The sequence below is a fragment of the Didymosphaeria variabile genome, assembly GCF_027946475.1.
Source record: "Didymosphaeria variabile strain IMI 356815 chromosome Unknown scaffold_7, whole genome shotgun sequence".
NCBI lineage: Eukaryota > Fungi > Ascomycota > Dothideomycetes > Pleosporales > Didymosphaeriaceae > Didymosphaeria > Didymosphaeria variabile.
In genome coordinates, this window is record NW_026611626.1 from 2,885,186 (window position 1) to 2,907,713 (window position 22,528).

The 22,528-nt window shown below is 43.9% G+C and overlaps 5 protein-coding genes across 5 annotated transcripts; 2 read left to right on the forward strand and 3 right to left on the reverse strand.

Moving 5' to 3' along the window:
• Window positions 1–345: 345 nt before the first annotated feature.
• N0V89_010122 (uncharacterized protein) lies at window positions 346–2,576 on the forward strand (the record flags this gene model as incomplete). Its single annotated transcript, XM_056218867.1, has 2 exons — window positions 346–2,519; window positions 2,549–2,576. The coding sequence occupies 2 exons, from the start codon at window positions 346–348 to the stop codon at window positions 2,574–2,576; spliced, it is 2,202 nt and encodes a 733-aa protein (XP_056068132.1).
• Window positions 2,577–3,271: 695 nt separating this feature from the next.
• On the reverse strand, window positions 3,272–3,842 carry N0V89_010123 (uncharacterized protein; the record flags this gene model as incomplete). Its single annotated transcript, XM_056218868.1, has 2 exons — window positions 3,272–3,644; window positions 3,700–3,842. 2 exons carry the CDS (start codon window positions 3,840–3,842, stop codon window positions 3,272–3,274), a joined length of 516 nt encoding a protein of 171 aa, XP_056068133.1.
• An 842-nt stretch (window positions 3,843–4,684) lies between these two features.
• On the reverse strand, window positions 4,685–5,611 carry N0V89_010124 (uncharacterized protein; the record flags this gene model as incomplete). The annotated part of the gene is made up of 1 exon (XM_056218869.1): window positions 4,685–5,611. The coding sequence occupies one exon, from the start codon at window positions 5,609–5,611 to the stop codon at window positions 4,685–4,687; it is 927 nt and encodes a 308-aa protein (XP_056068134.1).
• An 8,698-nt stretch (window positions 5,612–14,309) lies between these two features.
• Window positions 14,310–19,177, reverse strand: N0V89_010125 (uncharacterized protein; the record flags this gene model as incomplete). The annotated part of the gene is made up of 5 exons (XM_056218870.1): window positions 14,310–15,066; window positions 15,131–15,482; window positions 16,299–17,775; window positions 17,828–18,749; window positions 18,867–19,177. 5 exons carry the CDS (start codon window positions 19,175–19,177, stop codon window positions 14,310–14,312), a joined length of 3,819 nt encoding a protein of 1,272 aa, XP_056068135.1.
• A 263-nt stretch (window positions 19,178–19,440) lies between these two features.
• On the forward strand, window positions 19,441–20,975 carry N0V89_010126 (uncharacterized protein; the record flags this gene model as incomplete). Its single annotated transcript, XM_056218871.1, has 3 exons — window positions 19,441–20,781; window positions 20,837–20,918; window positions 20,971–20,975. The coding sequence occupies 3 exons, from the start codon at window positions 19,441–19,443 to the stop codon at window positions 20,973–20,975; spliced, it is 1,428 nt and encodes a 475-aa protein (XP_056068136.1).
• Between the last annotated feature and the right edge of the window lie 1,553 nt (window positions 20,976–22,528).

The window sequence follows — 22,528 nt, forward strand, 5'->3', positions numbered from 1 at the left end:
ACACGCCGTATTATCACCTTTCATCGATGCGCTGCTGACAAAGATCAGAACACATTGTTTTCGAAATGCACCATGTTTTGGTTGCTTCACTGCATCCTATTGGCGAGGCATGCATAACCTCAGCCTCGTAAAGCTGCAGCTGCCTAAGCGGGGAAAATGCTCAGCCCCAGCCTTGCGACTTCCTTTACTGTTACGTTGTTGCAGCTGCATCCCGCCTTCGACGCTTGCCTCTTTCTCTTCTTCATAACAATAACAACAGCTACCGACAACCCCAGAGTCGCAGCACATTCCGCTCGTACGGCATCAGCTTAGCTATTTGACAAGCGAAGCCTGTCCACCTCGCAAATGGACCGCAACCTGAAGCGTCCGGCCTCTCAACCTGGCACACAATCAACCAAAAGCGAAGTCCAATATGCCGACCCTGCAGACGAAGCCGCCGTTTTAGAACCTTACGAATACCGAACGCTCGAAACACCGAATACTATCCGCATATTCTGTTTGGAACCAGCAGAAGCGGAGACAGACTCTCTCAAGGGACACATCATCCAGTTCGATCGATATGACGAGGTTGCAAAATTGGACCACCACCAAGAGTACATCGCCGTGTCGTATGCATGGGGTCAAGCCGACTTTTCGGAACTCCTCATGCTCAACGGCACCGGAGACGGCTATTGCAGATACTTAAGGATCACATCCAATGTGAAGGTGATGCTTGAACATTTTCGCAAGCGACACAAGAAGCTTTTTCTATGGATCGATGCTATCTGCCTGAACCAGAACGATGAAGCTGAGAAGGTACAACAAATACCTTTGATGAGAGAGATCTACCAGCAAGCTCACAAATCGTACTTCTGGCTTGGCTTAGAAGACGGATTCGATACCGCGAAGGTCTTTGCTTATTTTCGTTTGTTAGCCGTTACGGATTCCATACAGAGCGCTACAAACAAGCTCAAGGACGATCATCCGGGATTAGATTACGTGAAGCAAATTCGACAGTTTTCTAATCGATCTTGGTTCTTCCGACGTTGGATTTTACAAGAAGCGGGTCTGTCCCGGCATGGGCTAATGTGGTGTGGATATCATAAGATCCAATACACTTTGTTCGTCATGGCATGCAGGAAGCTGAAGAGCACTGATGAGGCAGAGCATTTCCCGGAGACCTCTGCTATCGAAACCACAATAGCGATCCAAAATCTGGTGCACTCTTCGACTGCATCTCGGAGTATAACCGATTTATTGTGGAAAGTTCACCGGAGCCATTGCTCAGAAGAGAAGGACCGCATCGGTGCACTTTACGGACTTTTTCCTTCGTCAATGCGACCAAAACTGGATCTAGCAGCTTCCTACCAGCAAATCTACGAAAGGGTCGCGGTCGAACTTGTGAGGAGCTCGCCTGTCGAACTCTTCTTGCATTTAGCTCACTTCCGACCTCTTTGTGTGACTAAAGGAACCCGAGTCCCTTCTTGGATCCCAGATTGGTCACAAGAACGATTGCGACTCACCTTGCCTTTTTATAATGGTCTTCGAGGGGCTTTGGACAACACAATTAGAGACTACTTCAAGGAGCGTGTTAAAACAGAAACCACTGCTGATTATCGTGACGACCAGGCAATCTGGGTAAAGTTCCTCGAGTCGAAGAATGATGTAAATCATCAGTGCGCAAGATTCACCGCATACTACAGCAATAGTGGTAGTGACACAGATATTGATCATACTGAATCTCCGAGCTACAACAGATCAGCGGTCTTAAGAATACAGTGGTTCCACCCGTTCACGGAAGGATACGGTATACCTATCCGTTCAGTGATAGCAGTTCCGACTGCTCCACAAGGGACTCGAATTTCTCTTGCATTCGTGCAAGAGCTAAAATTGGCTGTGAACAATCTTGAAGGCTCAATCTATCTACACCGGTTTTCTGCACTAATAGCTGGTACCATGTTCCGTGACAGCTACCAAAAAGACTTACTGGAATGCTTCAACAATCTGATCGGAAAGGAACTCGCACCCGTCGAACAGTCTCCGGGTCAGGTTTACACGCAGTATCTATCAGAAGACAAAATCCTACATTCGCTAGCAATAGTCATGTTCCGACGTCAGTTGGCAATTCTCGGATGCCATTCTGAGAGTCATGGTCCATATTACGTAGTAGGACCATCCACCCTGCAGAAAAATGACCGCTTGATACCACTTGCCAGGATTCCGCAGTACGTTACTCAAGAAGCGAAAACTGCCTTTCTAGATGTACGGGGACTTTTAGTCCTTGAGAATCTAGTTGCCGTCAGACTACTTCATGGTTCAGAAAGCCAGGACCCGGAGACGCATCAGATCAACATCCAGAAGAATGATGATATGCCACTAGATGACACCTCGAGAATATCCATGATGGCACCTTTGAAAGCCACATATGTAGGCTTGTGTGTGTGTTTCCATCCGGGCATAACCTCCTGGCTCTGGAGAGATGATAACATGGCCAAGAGAAGAGATGCTTTCAGACGGGAGCGTCAACGTGTTCATGCACTGTGGGTTGATAACAAACTTGCAGAAAAAGAAGGAAGGCCCCCCACCCTACGTCATAGACATAGTTTAGAGCCTCACATCTTCCCGCAATCTCATCGTAACGACCGAACTTGCACTGGTTCTAGACCATAATATTCACATGCATTCATCCAGACTCAAAGCCAATCGTGTCTTCGTGCAACCATTCCAAAGAATCTCAACCCTCAATTCACCGCCCTGGCCCACCGCCTCCTTCCTGCTTATCGTCCTCACGCCCCAGCGATTGTGCATATCTACCTTGCTACATCTGCGAACAGGCAAGTCTACTCGAATGCGTACAAAGGCACACCATGCACATCGCATAGCGTCATCCTAGTTCTGAACAAAACATCGCCATAAATACGTTAAGATTCACATGAGACCGCGCATCGGAGGAAGAGCGTTGGTATATGTGCTACGCAGCTACTTCCAAATCACGTTTGCTTCGCGGAAAGTAAAGGAGGGGATAAGGGAGGCAGTTGGGCATACATGCGATTGCGTAAGATTAATATAAGATCGATGTATACTGCTAGGCTAGCCTGCGCGACGTCGATTTGTTGTAAGGGCGGGGGAAGCACGGTAGCCGGAGGCGACAGTCAAGCCTTACATAAAGGTACCCAACGAAGAAAGAAAGTAGCATCACGGGTAAGTCACTACCTGTTTCGTATAGCCATCGTTTCCAATTTCATTATTCTTACACCGGGGTATTGCTTGTTGATGTGTATAAAAGTGTATACTAACTCCAAGCGTGGCCTGTGTCGAGAAAAGGCCTCCATACATCCGAAACGATATCTTCGACCGATATATCGTAGCCCTCGGGATGACTTGTCCAAAGGTGCTCCGTGTGCATTCTCCCGTCGTGTGGGAACGCAGATGCAGATGGTGCACACGACTCCAGGTCATCGGTCCTCCCGCGCGCCCCGTCAATCTTGCCAATCGCCCTGTCAAACAGCGCGTAGCCCGCACCCGCAGCGACGTACGACTTCCTAAGCTCGTTTACGGCAAGCATGCAGAGAGCTAGATTGTGCTTGCCTGTCTGGCGGGACAAGTGCTTGGGGGAGGTTGCTTCAAAGAGGTGGATTTGCATGGGGGCGCTCATGGCGAGGACCCTGGGGAGGTTAGTGAGGACCGAATAGTCACGGTGGACGGAGAAGGGTGCTGTACGTGATTGAGTGGCAGAGGCCCATGAGATCGGCGGCGAGCATGGAGTTGATTGCTGCGGTGGCGTTTGATGCGGCTACGCGGGCTTTTTGACGGGCGAAGTGCTTCAGGGATTGCGAGGGTGATACGTCTGGGGGGGTTTCCATGATGAAAGGTCTGTAGAGGACGATGATGGATGTCCTTGTTGGGGTTAGATCGGATTGGGTAAGACTTTAATGTTTCATGCTGCTTACTCGAGGTACAATTTGAACTGGTAAATATGAGATGATAAAATGCGATCCAACGTTGTTCTGCCCGATACATCGCATTTGCAGTCTCTGATTTGTTTTTCGCTCGTTTCAAGCTCGCTTCTCGAAGGCTTCGTGCTGAGTGGGGCGTAGTTGGTCGATAAGATGGTGCCCAGTTCGCGGGTTAGTCTCGCTAGAGAAAGCCACAGCTCGAACAGCTCGGGCTGATTCTCTGGGAGGTATTTTTCCGTGTTTGCGGCGCTTATTTGACTGTCTTTGTCGCAGAGACCGACCATGGGCGTGTCGCAGTCCCTGAGGGATATCCTGATCGGTCGGCCTGTACCTAATGACAGCCACACTTCCCTGATGTAGATGGACCACCAGAGGCGGCGCCAGCACGGCCTGACCACTTCGGAGGTCTCGGGTGTAATGAAAGGTTGGCGGTGTAAGCCAATGGTATGGGATAGGCCGATGGCAATGCCTATCCAATGTCATGGCCCAGTCCGGTCTTCGGAGTTGCTGTACCAGTGGCTCAGCAGGAACACGGACTGGATAAGTGTAATCTTGTTTTGTTCGTAGTCGACGTCGTAGAGGGCCTACGCCACCTTTAGTTTTGAGTTCGTTCCGTGCATGCTCAGCTATACCTTGGCGCGCTCGTAGACCGCTCGCTTCAAGGCTGTTCTCGACGGGTAGAAATCATCGGAAAAGAACCGCTCGTCGATGAACTATGGGAGTGGTTAGTTGGCTGGTTCAGTATCATCCTAACCCGCATGATGGCTTACACTTGCCGCCGCCAGAAACATGCTCCCCAGGAGCAAGAGGCTAATAGACTTGATCTGAGTCCTTGCATCATAGTATACACCGCTAGTGGACTCTTCTGATGGAACCCAAGCCAAATTTGACCCCGATTCCTGGGCTGTCCAAACACTGAAGGACAAGACTCGACGCAGGAATGGGACGAGCCTGGGGAGCACACGATGCCAGACAAATTTGAAGACAGGTCCTGCTTCACGGGCCAAGCCTGTGCCAGGCATCATGCCAGGCATCATGCCAGAATCAAACACCACGACAGTCCATTGCTTGCCAGGAATGCTAGCGAATCGGCGATGCAAGGCGTACGACCATATGACATTGCACAGTTTGCTTGTTGCATACCGCTGCATTCCGGTGTTTTTGACTGCCTCGCCAACTGGATGTGCTAATTCTTCTGCAGAAGTATAGTTTGCATCCGGCACACCCGTCTTTTGCGCCGGGTCGTGCGATGCACTGCCCGTTACGACGACCCGGGCTTTGTCTGCAAGAAATGACCGGAGAAGATGGAACAAGAGCGCGTGCCCAACATGGTTGATGCCAAATGTTGCTTCAAAGCCGTCAATAGTGTACTTGATACCATCGGGGAACTGCATCGCGGCGTTCAACAACAGTATGGAGATTGGCGGTGTACCTCTCTCGGAGATGGCAATGGCAAAGGATCTGATGTTTTGCAAATTGCCCAAGTCGAGCGGGAGGAAATGGACGTCCTGATGTCCTGTGAGTTGTCGTATGGAAGAAGCTGCCGAGTTTGAATCGCTTCGAGATGCTATTATAATAGTGTTGTCTGGGTGTTGGCGGGCAAGGTTGGTAGTGGCATGGTAGCCAAGGCCAGAAGTGCCTCCGGTGACAAGAATAGTTCGCTTTGTTTCTGGCATAGTGTTGGAGACAATGAAGTGTATTGATGAGAGAGAACCATAATGATTTGCGAACGACGTCTAGAGAATTTTATATTAAGACGCTTCCTGTACTGACCATCTTCGCTAACGACAGTGGTAATCGCGCCTTCACGATCATACTTTACGGGGATACTCGACCATAATGCCTCCCCACCCAATCATGAAATATTCTCCACCTGCAGGGGTGTAAGCATGTTGCAGAAGTTCCTGAGATGTCTATCAATGAGTGTTGTACCAAAATAGTATTTGATTTTGTGTGAGGCTAGCATGCCAGTCGAGCTCTTTGCTGAGAATTGATTTGAGGTTGAATTAGCAGGGGTGTCAGCAAGCTGCAGCACGGAGTATCGATATCCGTATTCCGATGATACCTCGGCTGTCGACTCATTCTCAGTCACGTGAGTCACCTCACAGTCATTGATTGGCTCGGAAGGAGATGCTTGGTACACGTGACTGGCAATGGTTTGTACCACTTTGCCTGATATCACGTAGCTCTACCACTAAAACTTACCAGGGTGTCAGCCTTTAGGCCCAGCTGGAGCCCTCTCGTCAATCGTGGTGGCAGGTAATCTGACCAAGGGCGTGCCAAGAGGTGGCATGGCCTAACCAACAATAGTAATTATAGTAAGGATTAGAGAAGTTTTTATACCACCCTAAGCAACTAGCGTAGAACTAGTGTATACATAGTCTTCTTAAAATTAAATTAATTCTAAGTTAATTCTAAATAACTTTATATTATAATATTATTCCCAGTCCTAGATGTCTAATAAACCTATGTTAACTTAGATCTCTTTAAACCTAATATTCTATAGGATAAGGATATAAGTATTTAGACCCCTATTATCTCTAGTAATTATGTAGATAATAATACTAAATAGTACTATATAAGTCTATTATATAGAATTAATTTATAATTAATTTAGAATTTATAGGAGCGCGCTGTAATTACTAGCAGGAATAATAATAATAATACACTTAAGGCTAATATTATTAAATACGTAGCTGCAGTTCTATAATACCTAAGTACACATAAAGTAGGATATACTTATATTATCCGTATTAGGGTAACATAAGTAGAAGACCTTAAGTAGGAAAAGCTACTAAGATAGGCTAAGAGTGTAAGTAAATAAATTAATTTAGAATTAATTATAAATTAACTTTAATTAATATAATTATACTAGTTCTAATACTCTAAGGTAAGTAAGGTAGGTAAAAAGCTAACCTTCTACCCTTTTCTTAATATATATACATTACGATAGGTGTTTAGATACTCTAGGATTAAGTATTATAAATTAATTTAGAATAAATTACGTAATATATTTTATATAGAGGTTACACTAGAGCTATATAAATAGCTATAGACTATTAAGAGCTTATTATTATAGATTAAGAATAATAAGGGGAAGCGTAGGGTAAAGAGTTACTTTAATAGCCTTACTTACTATTTCTAATAGGGTTCTTATAAGCCACTATAACTATTATATAGCCTAAGGCTATATTTATTAAGATAGCGAGTAAGTTATATATAGATTAATTATTAATTAATTCTAAATTAATTTAAGCCTCTTACTAGACCTCTACACTAGCTTATTAGGTGTAAGAGCTAGGTTTAGGGGACTACTAAAAAGTACTTTATTTAGTAGGTTCCTACTCTTATTAATATTAAATACCTATATAGTCTACTTACTAGTCTATTAATAGCTCCTTAAGAATAGTATAATGTTATTAAGCTATAGTGCTTAAGGCTAAAACATTATAGTAAGTAGAGATAATTTAATTTAAGATTAATTCTAAATTAATTTAGGTACTAATTATATCTAGAGACAGGGAAATCTTATTAAATAGGACTATAGTATTATTTTTAATATAATTATTCTAATATACCCCTCCTAGGTACTATTTATAATACTAGTATCTACTAGTATATATACACATATACCTCCACCACTATAGCTTATAGGCCAGGACTATATTAATAAGATTCTAGGTATTCTATAGCTAATTATATACCCTGGGTTTATAAGGAGTAAGTTAGAAAAGATAAATTAATTTAAGATTAATTCTAAATTAATTTAGCCAACTTCCTTAAGTCTAAGGCTCTCTCTATATACCTATAGGTATATAGATATAGCTCTATTAAGTAATTCTATGTAGTATTTATAGATAAGGATTAAATTATAAGACTTATTTATTGTAAGAGACTACTTAAGTACCTATATAGGGGTAGACTTAAGGGTATTCTTTTTAAGTAGAAAACGCACTATAGTAACTAAGCTATAGTAGGTTTAAATTAATTCTAAATTAATTCTACACTAATTCCTATAAAATAGGTATATATCTAAAAGGTGCTTCCTATAACCTCTAGTAATATTATTATCTATCTTTTTTAGGACTAGGCTATTATACTATTAGAGCAGAATATATTCTAAATAAATATATCCTTTAAGAGATTTAAAGATAGTTAGACTAAAATTTTATTTATAGTGTTTTTACTATAGTATAGGAAGCGTAAGGCTTTTATTAATTCTAAATTAATTCTATATTAATTCTAATGCTTATAGTCTTTACCTTTAGTTAGATTATTACCAACACCCAGACATCTACTATATATAAGAAGGCATTTATAGAGTTCTTTAATACCTATAAGGAGCTTACTAGTACACTATTTTAATAGATGTATCTCTATAGGATAGGTATAATTAGTGTTACTATTAACATAGACATAAAATAGATAGTAGGTAGGTTAAATTAATTTAGAATTAATTTATTACTAATTCTTTAGGAAAACTAGGCTTTAGACGGTATCTAGCAGCCTAAGACCCATTCTATTAATTCTAGTAGTATTAGCTTAGCTATTACCTTTACTTCTGCTCTATCTACTTTTATTAGAGAATTAATAAGGCCTATCTATATTCTTTACATACTAAGAATTTAGACTAGGGTTATATAAGATTACTACTAACAGCAGAGACTAGAACAGAGTATATAGATCTCTATAATCTAATTATAGGTAAGTATTATAGTCGAATTAATTTAGACTTAATTTAAAATAAATCTAATAAGGTCTTCCTAGGTTTAATAAGCTCTTAAGTAATTAGGGATTAGGTCTAATATAAGAAGAATCCTATAATTATAGCTAGGCTTAATTACCACTATAGTAGTATGCTTAGGGCTACATAGAACTCTCTTAAGTTATATATAAATATAGTAGAGTAAGCTACATTAATAGGGTATTATACTAGAATAAGGCATAAGCTTCTATAAGGTATTAAGATGTATATTTATTAAATTTATCTAGAATTAATTCTTATTTAATTCTAATCCTAGAAGGGCTATACATATAGATGCTTAGGATATTTAAATATATAAGGTCTAGAATAAGTATAGTATTAGATATAAGTCTAGGCAAAACCTAACTCTTAGTACTTAATTCTTTTAGAATATAGGTAGAGAAATTAGTAAGTTAATTCTCTATTAATTCTAAATTAATTCTTATAGTACTAGAGCGCTAGAAGTCCTCTAATATTATTATTATATTAGATAATAATAAGGAGGTTCTAGAGAGTCTTAAGAACTTTAGCTTAAGTAGGGTAAGACGTAGGTAGAGTATAAAATTATAAGTAAGAGGCTTAAGATAGATAAGATTATATTAGTCTTCTCTATTAAGAAGCTCTATAATACCATTATCTCTACCAGCATTATTATCGTAAGTAAAAAGCTCAAATTAATTCTAAATTAATTATTTATTAATTTATAGGGCTAGTAGATTTTAGGATCTTACCTAGGAGCGTAAAGAGTTCTAGTAGGAAAAGGAAAGACTATTACTTAAATAAGAGAAGTATAAGTTCTATCTAGAGTAATAGGAGGTAGAGGTATAGCTAAAAGAACGTAAGATTTAGCTATAGTAAGCTAGAGAATAGTTAGGAATTAATAAAGATTAATTCTAAATTAATTCTCTATTAATTTTAATAAAACCTAAAATAGTATAGCTAGCATAAAAATTTTTTCCACACTAGATATAAATTAACTATAATCCCCTTATTCTCTAATATCCTTTACTCTTAACTATCTAAGCGTTCTCCACTACTATAAGTAGTAAGGTGCTATCCTTATATATAAGTTTAGCTAATTAATTTAGAATTAATTCTAAATTAATATAGCCTATTTATTAAGAGTACTCATCTCTAACCTAGCTCCTAGCTAGGTTAGAAGTATTCTCCTATAGAGATAATAAAGGACGGTTTATAATCTACGCTAGAGAGTTATTTTATAGGATAATAATTAGTAATAGTAGTATTCTCTATAGTGTATATTATCCTCCCTAAGTGTTTAAATCGCTTCTAAATTAATTTAGCGTAAATTCCTAGGTAGAGGAGCCCTATATTACTATATCTATTAGAATTATCCTTCTTATAAGCTCTAAAATATATCTTTAGGAATACTTAGTCTTAAAAGAGCCTACACTACCCTTAAATACTTTATAGAGGTAATAGAGCTCTATTATTAGTATAATAGCTTTATAATACCGCATTTATATTATATATTATTAGTTAGTAGTAAAGTAATTATAGAAGAAGATAATTTTAGTCTTCTAAGTATAAATTAATTTAGAATTAGTTCTAAATTAATACCGCCTTTATAAGGAGACAGCCTAAGAATTAATAAAGAGTTAATTTAAGCTCCTTACTATAAGAATAATACTACTTCTATTCTAGTATTTAACCTTCCTTACTTTAAGGTATTAAATAAGAGTAAGAGGTAGAAGAAAGGCTAAATTAATCTAAAGGAGACCTATAAGCTCCTATAAGATAATAATATTCCTACGCTATGTGAGAACTGCAGGATGAAGATAATTAAGAGTAAGAATACTTTTTAATATAAATTAATTTAGAATTAACTAAGAAATATTTCTAGGATATTAGTTAAAAGGTCTATATAGAAATAGGCAGTACTTTAAGGAGGCATTATAATAATATAGTATATATAAGTATTAATAGCTAGGTTTATTACTAGAGTTTGCAGTATAGACATGTAGATATATAGTAGAATAAAAGAATTTATTTAGAAGTTATCTGCCTAAAGGTAGGTATCTAGCTAGGCTAGGGAAATTAATCTAGAATTAATTTAGAATTAATTCTTAGAAAACATAGAGGGGTAAGGTAAGGAAAGGCTAGAGGAGGGTAAGAGGGGAGAAAAAGTATTATTCTCCTTCTTCTTCTTCTTCTCTACTTTCTCTTTCTCCTCCTCCCTGCTATTACCCTACTCTAGGGCGCACTTATCCTCCTCCCTTAACTCTATCTAGTAATCCTAATTCTTACACTTCTAGAAATCTAAGTCCCGAAAGAAATTACAGACTAAATTAATTTAGAATTAATTTAGAATTAATTCTTATTTAGGACTACTTATAAGTTAGCTATTTAAGGTTATCCTCTGCCTTATAGGTAGGATAGAGGGTAAGGCGCCTAATAAGCATATAGGTAGTAGACATATAGACATAATTAGCCTATAAAAGTTAGAATTAATTCTAAATTAATTCTAGATTAATTTAACTTATAAAGCTGTTAGGGAGCTAGATAATAGGCTAGGGGGGAGGGGCTAGTATTACTACCTATACCTAGGTAAGAAGAGCTTACTAGTACACTAGTAGAATAGCCTAAGTATAGTATATATCTATAATATTACCCTACTAGACTAGAATTAATTAGGAATTAATTCTATATTAATTCTTATTATATATACGCATTTTGTTTATTTAGTGCTAGCTAGAGGGCAGGCTAACTCTATAGCTAGAGGGCAAAATCTTCTCCTATCTATAAATATAGATAAGGTAGTTAATAAGATTACCTTACTTTAAAAATTTACGCTATATTTATTAGAATTAATTTAGAATTAATTCTAGATTAATTCTTACACTACAGAGACGTCTGTTACTAATATCCTCCTAGTAGTAAGCCTTACTAAGGTAGATAATAGGTAGGTTATCTTTATCCTTACTCTATAAGCTAAGGCCTATAGGTAGGGTAGGGAGGGTATAGTATGCCTTATAGTTAGCCTAAGAATTAATTTAGAATTAATTTACAAATAATTCTATTAATACTTATATTTCTATTAAGAGTTATAGACACTAGGTTATTAGCTATAGTAGGCGATAAGGCTGTGGAATTTAGCTTATAGGATGAATTAATTTAGAATTAATTCTCTATTAATTTATACGTGCTAAGTCGCTTACCTTAGCGCCCGCACTGACGCTCTTGGCATGCCACCTCTGGGCGCGCGCATGGTCACATGGCCTGCCGCCTGTCGTCAATCGTAATGACAAGGGAGTACGTAGGTTTGATCTTCTCTAATCGGCCCTTTTTCCATCGTCTTTTCACCCCAGTGCATGTTAGGGATATTCCCACCTCCTTTACATCGCCGTTACGGTACCATTTGCTCGGACTTACTACTCTAATGGCTCATCTGTTTGAAGCATGGGACGATTGTGTAGACAACTGGACAGGAGTGATCAGCTCTGCCGAAAGAAGGAGGCGACAAAATCGTTTGAATCAGAGGGCGTATCGTTAGTCCTCCCCTACAACTTCTCCACTTTCCGGATCCAGATGCTAATACGGAGCAGGGAAAAAGAGACACCTTGAGCGGTGTGCGACCGCTGCCTCAAATGATAATCCTGAGTCTTGCCTTGTAGCCAAAGACAGGCTTACGTCTGATGACCGCACTGAGCAAGCCTACGACCCAAAGTGCGGCCAATCTAGTGTGCAGAATGCCCGCCACGATTGGCCACTCAACTTCATCCTCCTACATTGCCCTAAATCCCACGAGAAGGCAGTTGAGTTTGTGCAAACAGTTATCGCAAATTGTAGCATCAACGGACCGAGACCCAATAACCTACCCATACTCGCGCGTCTCAACGTCATTAACGCGCTGGCTATTAACGCACTTGCACTGAACTTCTCGTTTGAGCAGATGTATCATGATGACTGCATTTCTCCATTCAATTTGCAGGGTCCGAATTCCCTAGGCGCCGCCACCATGTTATTGTCTGTCCCAGATCGGCTCCGCCCAACTGCGCTGCAAAAGTCTATACATCACCATCCCTGGATCGATCTTTTCCCAATTCCTGTCATGAGAGATAACATTCTACGAGGACTCGAAGCGGGGATAATTGATAAAGAAAAATTATGTGGCGATATGATGAGAGTCGAGGATGCAGATGATGCGGTGGCGCCTTTTACTGTCTGGGGTGAAGCTTGGGATATCACGGGCTTGGGAGATAAGTATCGCGTTCTTGAGAAAATGGGGTTGGCTAGTGCAGGGCTGCCCCGAAGTTCTAGAGGCAACGAAGTTTTGGAGAGAACAGCGAAGGCGAGATAAAGTAAATTAAACTTGATTCCTTTAATTAAGTTATACTATTTAAATGTACTTATCGCTGGACTTTAAAAGTATAGTTAATAAGCCAACTAGGTGCGCTAGCTGCAAGGTATACCGAGATAACCAGGCTTGGAATGATCTGCTGAGCATTCACTTAAAGCAAGTTGCACCCGTCTTTTCTGATGTTTATTTGCCACTGCGGGTCGAAGCCAAGCTCATGTGAGCACAAGCTGCGCAACCATGATCGGCGAGGTCTAGACGCCGTTTGTGTGGTCAAGGGTGTGGAGGATAGGAAGATAGAAGTAGGAGAGGCGAAGTTGACTGCACAGCTCCCAGTGCTGTTCATTCCGCGTTCCACGGTTCCATCCTAGGCATCACCACTCAACAACAACCCAAGTCAAATCACAGTACTTCCCACGAACAGCACGTGATAAAAGTGCCGAAAAAGAACGCTCATGTGAGGTTCCCCAGATATAACTTCTGGTTCAGTGCCCACAAAAACTACGAAGATGTGTATTGGCCACATGTAGGAAAGACAAGACTACATATGGCGTAGGTTTCGCACCTCATATCATGTTACCATATACTCACGTTAGCGCCACACAGGAACCCAACATTCATCGAAGATCCAAGCTACAAGAAATCTGTTGTCTTCATGACACCGGAGAGGAATGCGCACATAAGAAGCGAGCTGTTCTCCGGGAATGAGTACGATCTATGTGGGCTTTTTCACCATCTTCTCAAGTTCCATGAGATACTGGATGCTTGTAAGCGACTGCAGAAGCTACCGCTGATAGAGGGGATTGAGCTCAAGCTACATACATACAGTTGTGGAGATAAACCGTTGACCCACATCAAGGCAGTGGATAAGGCTGGGAGTCTGTGGGTTGACGTTAACGATGTTGATTTTGGGTTTGATCATTCATTCGAACGTTATGCGAGTGGGCTTTAGAACCTATATAACGAGACTTTCGTACGGTAATGAGTTTCGCAATATTCTTTCTTTATAATCTATCAAATTCCTCCTATAATAGATGAAGGATGTGCTTGGCAGGTGATGTGAAGATGCGGAAAGAAGGAGGGAGATGGGATTTGTGATGGAGGAGGCGAATCCCGAAGGTGATATCAAGCTGGATCAGGTGGAGCGGAAGGTCAATCGGAAGGTCAAGGATAAACTAGAGCGTGGGGTGGAGTGTAATGTAGAGGATGAGCGGATAACGAGCTGTATGATGATATTCGAGCTGACTTCAATGGAGAACTTGAAGAATATGTGGGTCGTCATCTTTTGATTGAGTGAGTACTAACAAACAGTCTAATAAACCTTGACTCCGATGACGTCGTTCTTGAGAAACTCTCCAAGCAACCAACCCGCACCAATGCGCTCCCATCTCTGCAAGCCATTGGAATCCATCTTCCCAGTCCTCGCAATCAGCAGCACGTAATGCTGTTTATCAATGGCCATTAGAGAACCTATCTGGATGCCCAAGACCACGCACATACCCCATTTTGGCGCCGATCCCTTCTGAGAATCGCCGATGAAAGTGTACTGCTCTTTTCGCGCTGACGTGCAATCGAAAGCCCTTGCGTCGACAGACAGTGCGTTCTCCTCATCAAGGTCCCGTCGCATCCACGGCGTTTGGACATCCTCCCAGTCGAACTCCTTGAAGGGAACCTGGAAGTAGTTGATACCACCAGGGGTATATTTGTAGTCGTCGATCTTGGTTCCTGTCCAGGCCATCCAGGACCACGACGGAGCAGGAGTCTGTGTGGGCAGGAACTTAATACGAGTCAATCCCTTGGTATCTTTACCTCGATGCCAAAGCAAGCTCCTGCGCAGCAAACCCGGGGCTTTTGAATCATCAAACATGCCAAAACGCCCTTTAACCCTCATGGTGCGGTGCAGTCGTTGTTCCAGTCCAGCCAATGCTGTTGGCCTGTCATATTGTTTGGATAGACCGAGCCGCGAGTACTGCTGATACAGTTCTTCGAAACGGATGATCCTCTCGGCTTGTTTGGCAGAGTCGAGGAGCTTTGGGAAATTTGGATCTCCGAGTAGCTTAGCTGCCTCGCTGTTTGATGCTGGTCAGTACGGTCATGTGGGGGACTGTGGGGGTGGTTCAAATGGTCACTTACTTATCCAACTTGGTCATTGTCTCGCATCGGACACCATGCCCGCATTCCCAATAGGTTTGATGTTCGTCAAAGAAAATAGTCCGGCGAGCGAGCGCATGTTCCTGCAGAACCCAACCGCGCTGGTTGAGCGAACCACCGAGGATATGCTCTTCAAAATTATCAATCATCTCGCAGATGTAGAATGGTGCGTTGCTCTCCTGTTCTCGCTGGAGTCCAACATAACCACGTTCCTTTCTGGGCTTGAGAAATCCGTCCTTGTGGCCATTGGCGCGACTTGCTGCTATGACACATCGTGCACCGCTGTAGACTTCTTCCATGTACTTAGCCTCTTCTTTGAAGTCAGCGTCAGCACCTTCTTGAACGATACAAATCGAATCTATCCAAAGGTAACGGCATCCAAGGGCCCTCGTAACAGTGACCGCATGTCTGAAAGTATCAGGGAGGTCCTGTACTGGTATTCCTGACTTGAATCTCACACGGTTGTCCGTAGTTGTACAAAAGTGTGGTTTCTCTCCCCACCTGTGAGATAAGGCAATCCACTCTCCTTTGCGTTGCGGTGTTGTCTCCGTAGTCTCGCGCAGGTAGACTGTAGATTCGTGGCCTTCTCCCACGTCCAGCAGTCGTGTTGGCCACTTGACAACGCTACCTACTACATCAGATATCGTTGACTTGCTTGGTTTACAGTTGGTGTGGTTATCATCGCAATCTGTCAGCCATTGACGGATTACTTCAAGTGATGTCTCGCTTTCAGGGGCTGGGAGCTCCGCGAAGCCTACTTGAAAGTCGGCTGTCTTTCTACTCTCCTCTAGTACGATAGTCAGTTTGGGCCCGCCCATCCTGAAAATCGAGAATGGGAGAGATTACGTGCAACAACGTCCAAGGAGGTAAAGAAACTTACCCAGTGAGCGACAAATTGAAAGGACAGGCATTTTGTTGTCGCCGTTCATGGTCAAAGTAGACTCGAATCTCTCAAACCCGACCTCGGAAAACAGTCCACGCCACTTCCCAAGGTAAGCTTCACATGTTTTCCACAGCAACTTGCACAATGCGCAAGATCCATCTCGTGCTCGGGCCTCAAGTTTTTTGATGTCGTACTTGATCGCGAATACTGGGCTCCAGATTCCATCGCGGAGGATTTGGCATGTGTGACAAAGGTGCTCACTCGTACTGATTGCAGGAACAGGAAAGTCAACATTGCTCTGCACTTCAGAGAGCACCCTTGACGCAAAGTCGTTATCGCTCTTGAAGCTCCATCGTTCGGTTTCAATGCTTGTCTTACCGTAATCGACTTCCTGTTCTTGATCTTGAAGCCTCCTCAGAACACTATGTGTGGGACCTCGTGCATACAGACTACCGGTAATCGCTGGTACATCTGTGTTCGACTTGGTGCACCAGTATTCTTCCTCGTCCGATGCTATCGACAGCAGCCCATCTCGTAGCTCATCTGCGCGATATCTTGCGGGCCCTGGAAGGAGGAATTTGGGCTGTACATCTGTTTCGTCCTCATCTGGTGAGATGACGTTCACAACTGGAATTTCAGGAGAGTGATCAACGACCGCATCATGCAACGGGGTATTCAATCTTGCCAGGTTAGATCCCTCTGTATCATGATGAGGTTGTCCTGGCTTCTCTGGGCCCGTTATCCGTATCCGTGACGGTCGCATCAAGTTCTCGAGTTGTGGCTGCGTAATGGCCCCCGGTTGCGGCTGGGCTTGTTCCACAAAAGTGCCACCTGAAACTGGTAGCTTTACCTTCAGGAGACCTCTCTGCACAATCTCAAGGAGATCTCCAAGGGCTGTTGTACCTGCCCGACAAGCAGCATCTTTGGCCATGTGTCCCATCCAGTGCTCTACCACATTGTGAACCCATGCCATCCTCCTACCCTCGACATCTCCGGTCTGATAGAATGGCGAATCATCGTTAAGCTCGTTTCTCACACTAGCGTTGAACTTCTCAAGCCCTTCGTAGCCGTAGAGCAGCCACACAATGGTCTGAAGGATGATGCATCCCATGGCCCACATATCATAAAGTCGAGATCGCCGTTTTGATTCTCCTGAAATAGATAAATGAATACCAGTGTCGACTTCAGGCGGCTGATAGCGCCGCGTGCTGACGCCTGCCGTAGTCTTGCTATGGCGCATGACTGTGGCAAAGGTCTTGTTCTTTGCTTCACCCCAATCGCAGATCTTCAAAGTACCTATGACGTAATTGTGGTTGTCGCGAGGCTTTGGTTTGAACCAGAGGATGTTCGCTGGTTTTAAGTCGCCGTGACGGTAAGAAGCGCCGGTTGTGACGCCTCCGGACTTCAAGTTATGAGCAGCATTGAAAGCCTCAGCCAGCCCTAGTAGTTGCCTGATCACGGACTGCACGGTACGTTCTGTCAGCTGAGGCTTCGGCATTGATTTCCACAGATCTTCGAGATTCCCTCCATCTGCCCATTCCGTGATCAGATAGTGTTCGGGCAGCGCACGACTACCCCTGCGGAAGGCGGTGACGAAGTGGACTATGTGACCCTTGTGGTCAAGTGTATTCATCATAGCCATCGCTCGGACCTCGGATGCCCAATGTCTGGATAATTCTTGGGCGTCTTTGTGGGTATCCGGCTTGAGCTCTTTCACCGCAACGACCTCGTAAGATGCACCATCCTGCAATAGTCAGAGCCGACAGTCCCTGATGAGAAGTCAATGATAAGCTTACCGAAGGTCTTGAAGATACAATGTGGTCGTGATGTATCCTATACTTTGATACCACGCCGTAAGATCCTGCGCCGCGTGTCGCATATTTCTCTACAAATGGAATCGCAACGCCAAATAGGTCGTGACTGATCTCAGTATCTTGAATGATGGGAGCGCAAAAATGCTTCTGGTCTTCCTGGAATTCGATGATCCTACCGTCTGTCCATATGCGATCATCATCGCTTTGCACGGGACCTTCGATAGTTCTCAGGATGTGCTGTACACCGGTGATGGCTTTCCGTAAAAGTTCCTCCTCCTTCTCTTGATACTCCATATCTGTCAAGCCCTTGGCTAGCCTTTCGAAACAGTCATCCGCCTCCTTCAGTAGATCTGCTCCGCTCTTCTCTTTTATTGGGAGAGCGTCGTCGCGAAAGCGGGGGCTGTACTGGCGGAACAAAGTCATTGCTTCGTGCAACTTATCAGGTTTCAACTTGATATACACAGCTGTAGCGAATATCGCCTTTGCGTCTGTTACGATGTAATGCAGGAGCTTTTCGTCGTCGAGAGTAGGAACTTTGATGGACATGGCCCGCATTGCAGACTCTACGGTAATGAGACGATCGAGTTCGCTTTTGGGGAGGAAACTAAATGGTGTTTTATCGAACTCGCTTCTTCGCATCCCCATTGTAAGTTCGTCGGCGAGTTCTTTCTGAGGCTGCCTCATCCTTCGACGCACAGTCATCGTACGTGTTTGTGAATCACCGCTCATTCGTTCATCGTGGTCCGAGCGGGGGCGTACACCCTGTCCTAACGTTCGTCTCTGAATGCTCTGGATCAGTCTACCTGAAGTACCCTGTTTCTGGGCGATCTCGATAGCTACAATAGTTGGATCTGAGTCTTCCAGCAGCTCCTCTATGGTGGCATCTAGACTCTTTAAGCGGTCACTGGGCCTGATTAGCAAAGGCACATCGATCAGAGCTGACGTTAGTAATTTCAGCGGATGATGAGATCCGAATGAGCGCGATTCGATCTTTCCACATAACAAACGTTGTGGAACTTACTCAATTACAGTTGTATCCCTCTTGGAAATAGCGTCCTTGATGTCTATAAGGCTCCTTCCGATTGTCTCAACATGCTCACACAAAACTCGCACCAACTCCTGGTTACTGGCCTCGAAATCGGATAGACCTTCAACGAAGATCTCGCTTGCCCAGTTTTTCAAACGAATAAGGTTATCGTGGAGGGTTATGGCTGTGGCCTTGTCCGAGATTTGAAAAGCAGTGTCTTCCACTAGGCTATGAATCGTTTGAACTGGGTTCCATTTTGTGTACAAAGCTTCTAATCCCTGTGGCCTTAGATCCAGCTCTTCCATTTTTCTAAACATTCGTGAAGTGTAAGATGATCACTGAAATCGTTCAGCCTGACGACTATAGACAACCTGAGCAGGCTGAGAATGCGGGGCTTGCTGAAATACGAGCTGAACTATGATCACGAGGCTCTCGCTTACGTTTCTGCAGCCACTCGCCTGAAGTGCGGGGCATGTCTCCTTGACGTCTCCTCACTGCTCTAAAGTCACTTCTTTCAGTTATTTTGACTCTTCTATAGAGCAATCTTTCGGCGTTTACTCATTATCAAATGGTCGCGGAACTTGCGGTTCTTGGGGCGATAGGCACAACAGCGGGGTTGATCAGCTTCTTGACCACTACTGTGGAAACGCTGAACAAGAAATACCATGACTTTTCCGAAGGGCAGTATCGTTTGGGTTACTGGAGGAAGCGAATGAACCTGATCCATCAGGAATTACGCAATTGGAGGAATATATGGTATGATAAGTATGGCGACCCGTTCCCGGACGACACTTACAGGCTTTTCTGGGGCCAAGATGGTTTGCAGGATGTGGACCTGGCATTGATCCGCATCCGAGCAGAGGCGAACCATATCAAAGATTTCTTGTATTGCAAAGCCAACGACTCTCCAAAAGTTCCTACCTCCAAGAAAGGTCTCTGGACTCAGATCGTAGACCAGCTATCCAGTGAGAGGAGGCAGTTATCATGCGAAGATGATTGGTTAAGAAGAGTTGTCTACGCGCTTTTCCAAGGTTCCCTCCTAAAAGAGCGAATCGATCGATTGAAAGATGAAGTAGAAATGTTAAACAAGGATTCGCGAAGTTTGTACTGGACGCTGCTTGACGAAACCAAGGACTCAACCAAATGGATTGATCCGAAAGAACTAAGCGCGACGAACAAATATCTCATTCATTCCAGAGACGCCATTGATAACATGGAGTTGCTATATAGCGCAGCACAAGATCGCGGAAAGTGGACATTGGTGCTAGGAAAACCTTCCCCTGACGAAACCTTGCGCAACCTTGTCGATGGCTTGGAATTCGAGCTCGAGTTTATAAGCCAAAACCAGGATGGTTATCAACTCGTCACCGTCACGATCGAGTCGGGGCTATCTGAGAAGCGGTTCGAAATTTCCCAGATTGTTAAAGAGATCAGCTTCGAGGGCCTTGGAGCTGCACTGACTATCAAAGATCTACTACAGAAGGTTCAGGCGGACGCAGGCCTCCGGAAGACAAGTGAATGTTCTCTCGGTATCGTCGCAACAAAATTAGTGAAGAGTATAGTCTTGCTCTACAACGCTCCATGGACGAAAGATCTTTGTACCTGCGGAATTCTCATCGCAGACACGATGGAACACGAGAAGGACGTCTGCACCTTTCGAGCGAAACAGAGTGGATGTCACGACCGGGACACTAAGGAGCAGAGGTTCCTGCGTCTTGCTGTAGCACTTGCTGAGCTGTGCATAGCCGCTCCCATCAGGTTCGTTGGCCTTCAACAAACACAAAAGCAGTACAGCTTCGAAATCTGTACATTCGAGCCGGGGACCACCGCGCAATCGACACGACGGGACGTTGAGCAGATTGGAGTGCGGAACTGGAAAAGGGTACAGGAAGAGGAATTACTGCGAAGGGTGCGTAAACGGGCCGGATTGAGATCATACAGGCTTGCACTGGAATCATGCCTAGCACTTGCTCGATCAGAAAATCTTGGGAATGCAGCAGTTCGACCAGAGCGCATCCTTCGAGCACCTGAGGAGATTGTGGAACCGTAAGTCTCGGGATCATTCAACATCGAATGTGTCGCTGACACACATCAACAGAGTAGAGAAGTATTGGTCCATGGTTCAGGAGGCACGATTGGATTGGCTTTCAGGTAATACTGACCGGAGTGTCGTTTCGTCCGGATAGTCACGACTTGCACATGTACTGAATAGGGACATTCTAGATTGGGTCGAGAGAATTCACGGGGCAAATTTGGACTAAACTAATCTGCTGCACTTGTGTGAGGCTACCTGATCTGCGGTCTGGCAAGTCTTCGTGTATCAACGCACAAGGCTCGAAAACACATCTCACACTGCATAACTGCACTCGCCGCCTGTTTTCAGCCGATGGTGCACGAGGCTCCCACTTCATTGGCTGTGCTCTCAGGGCGCTTGAGCTGCATAATGTGGCGTTCGCCGAGAACGACCTGGGCTGGGGTCTGGTAGCATGACTCGGCAATGGCGTTGATCTCGACCAGGCTGGAAGAGTTGTTTTTCTCAGCTCAACACGAGGGCTGAGTATGATGTCACATTGACGATCCGAATGTTGCGCTAATATAAGCAAAAGATTGACGATTATGGTCAATTATCGGTTTGACGCACACATGTATTCTTGGAGATCCATAAGGTAGACTTGACAAGGTCGACGGTCGACATGTTTGTTCATTGTAGGCTATCAAAGTCCGAACAAAGTCACCGGCATTCGTCCATCTCACTCTGCGTGATAAAGTTAGTGCCATTCTCTGCGGCACAAGTATTCGTGGAATTACCTTAGTGAGCATTTGTGGAGTCTGTATAGAGCACACATTATGTTTTATCTGCAGTGCTATTTCAGCGATTGTCGGATAGGGCAGTCCTATTACTTACGCTGACTTCAAATCCTGAAGGCTCGGGATATTTTGCTCTTAACATTCTCATCAATTTTCCCAAATGCACATTGCCGACAGGCAAGGTCAAGGCTTGGGGTCGAGGGTTGGTGGCTGACGGATGCGACATTGGAGGTTCAGCTGAAACTGGTCCTCAGACTAGGCTGGGCGAAAAGTGTTGATATGTTTAACGACTCGAGCAACTACTGCAATTTATTCGCACTTATAAGACTTCTTCTTGCATCGCCACAGTGGCTGATGAGCACGCGCTGACCGAGTCACAAGGTTAACACACCAACACGAACCGAATTGTGGTGGCTCAGAGGTGCTCACACTTCGACTCGAAGACCGGTCTGACTCCTAGGCGTCCCTGTTCGATGCGTCCGTCGGAGTCCATCGGCTGAGGAGAATCGGCATCGATCGTGGCACCCCCTCGTAAACGGAACATGGGGCCAAACTCAGCCTGCACACCAGGCTGTCCAATCAGTTTCCGAGGTAACCATACCTCATTAAATTAGTACTACAAGGTTATGTTCAACATCCTGCTGCCTCCTCTTTGCGCTACTGGATGTGCTCGTCAACCCATGCAGATATTGGAGGGTTCAGACAAGGCGCTAGAATGCCTACTCGGGGCGGCTTCAGGCCACATGTACCCAGAATTCTTGCATATAGCTCGAGTGGGCCTCAGCTCGATGCCTGACATGCGCGCCTAGTCACCCTTCCTATGCTGCATCCATATCCTCGGCCGAACC